The following is an 865-nucleotide window of genomic DNA, read 5'->3' as shown; positions in this document are numbered from 1 at the left end:
GAAATATACCTCCTTTTCCAACCAAGCGAAAAGTTCACAAAGAGCAACTGCATCCTTGATCTGTAGGTGAGAGCAGAAAGAATACATGTTTAATTATATACCATAACTATGAAGAAATCTCAGGCTCAGAAAACTGAGTATATTTCACATAGTTTGAGTTAGACAAATCTCTTACGTGGGCTATTTTCATGCCTTCTATCTCAGTAGCATTCTTCACAGCCTTAGCGAGACACAGAGGGGTGTAGGGAATTGGAGTCCTGTGAACCTAGAATTATTAAATACAACAGAAAACATGAACCAGAGTCTCCAGTTGGGCTTTTTCTTTTTCATTTTAGTGTAGAAAGGGGTATCTGGGGCAGCTGTAGCTCAGTGGTTAGAGAGGTCATCCTCCATTGAGAGTCAGAGGTTCAGTTCCACCTGTATGCAGTCATATACCCAGGTGTCTCTAGGCAAGGCACTAAAAATTGCCTTCAATCTGTACCCGTGGTCTAAAGCACTGATTAGAAAAACTTTGTAGAGAGAGCTGTATGATGAGTGGATGATTAAATAAAAGGACATTCAATCACATTCGAAGAGAAAGAGCTCTATGTTTTGATCATTGTGCAGAGACAAAAAGAGGAGCAGTGAGAAGCTATTTAAGAGCCCAAAGAGCAGTTAGGTTAGTTGCCCTACCACTGCAGCCTTGAGTAGCTTTGTTTGCTATGAAGGTAAAAGAAAAACAGTCAATTTACCCTTTATTTAGTTTACTGCAGATTGCTCTATATGCCAAAATATGTCAATTTACTCCACACACTGGGTCTTAAAGTCAATGTACACAAAACTAAGACAATGGGCCTCATGCAAGAACATGTTCGTATTCTTATCC

At 39.7% G+C, this 865-nt stretch overlaps 1 protein-coding gene across 1 annotated transcript in view; it reads right to left on the bottom strand.

Moving 5' to 3' along the window:
* Positions 1 to 823, bottom strand: part of LOC106512107 (xaa-Pro aminopeptidase 1) — a gene marked incomplete in the record, with an annotated part of 2,644 nt that extends 1,821 nt beyond the window's left edge. The window contains 1 exon segment of the mRNA XM_014000796.1: positions 176 to 823. Within this exon segment, the coding sequence (XP_013856250.1) occupies positions 176 to 190 (15 nt within the window).
* Positions 824 to 865: the final 42 nt, after the last annotated feature.

Source organism: Austrofundulus limnaeus, unplaced genomic scaffold, assembly GCF_001266775.1.
Source record: "Austrofundulus limnaeus strain Quisiro unplaced genomic scaffold, Austrofundulus_limnaeus-1.0 Scaffold4302, whole genome shotgun sequence".
NCBI classification, from domain to species: domain Eukaryota; kingdom Metazoa; phylum Chordata; class Actinopteri; order Cyprinodontiformes; family Rivulidae; genus Austrofundulus; species Austrofundulus limnaeus.
Note: the sequence above shows the minus strand (reverse complement) of the source record. Positions and strands in the feature narration are given on the sequence as shown.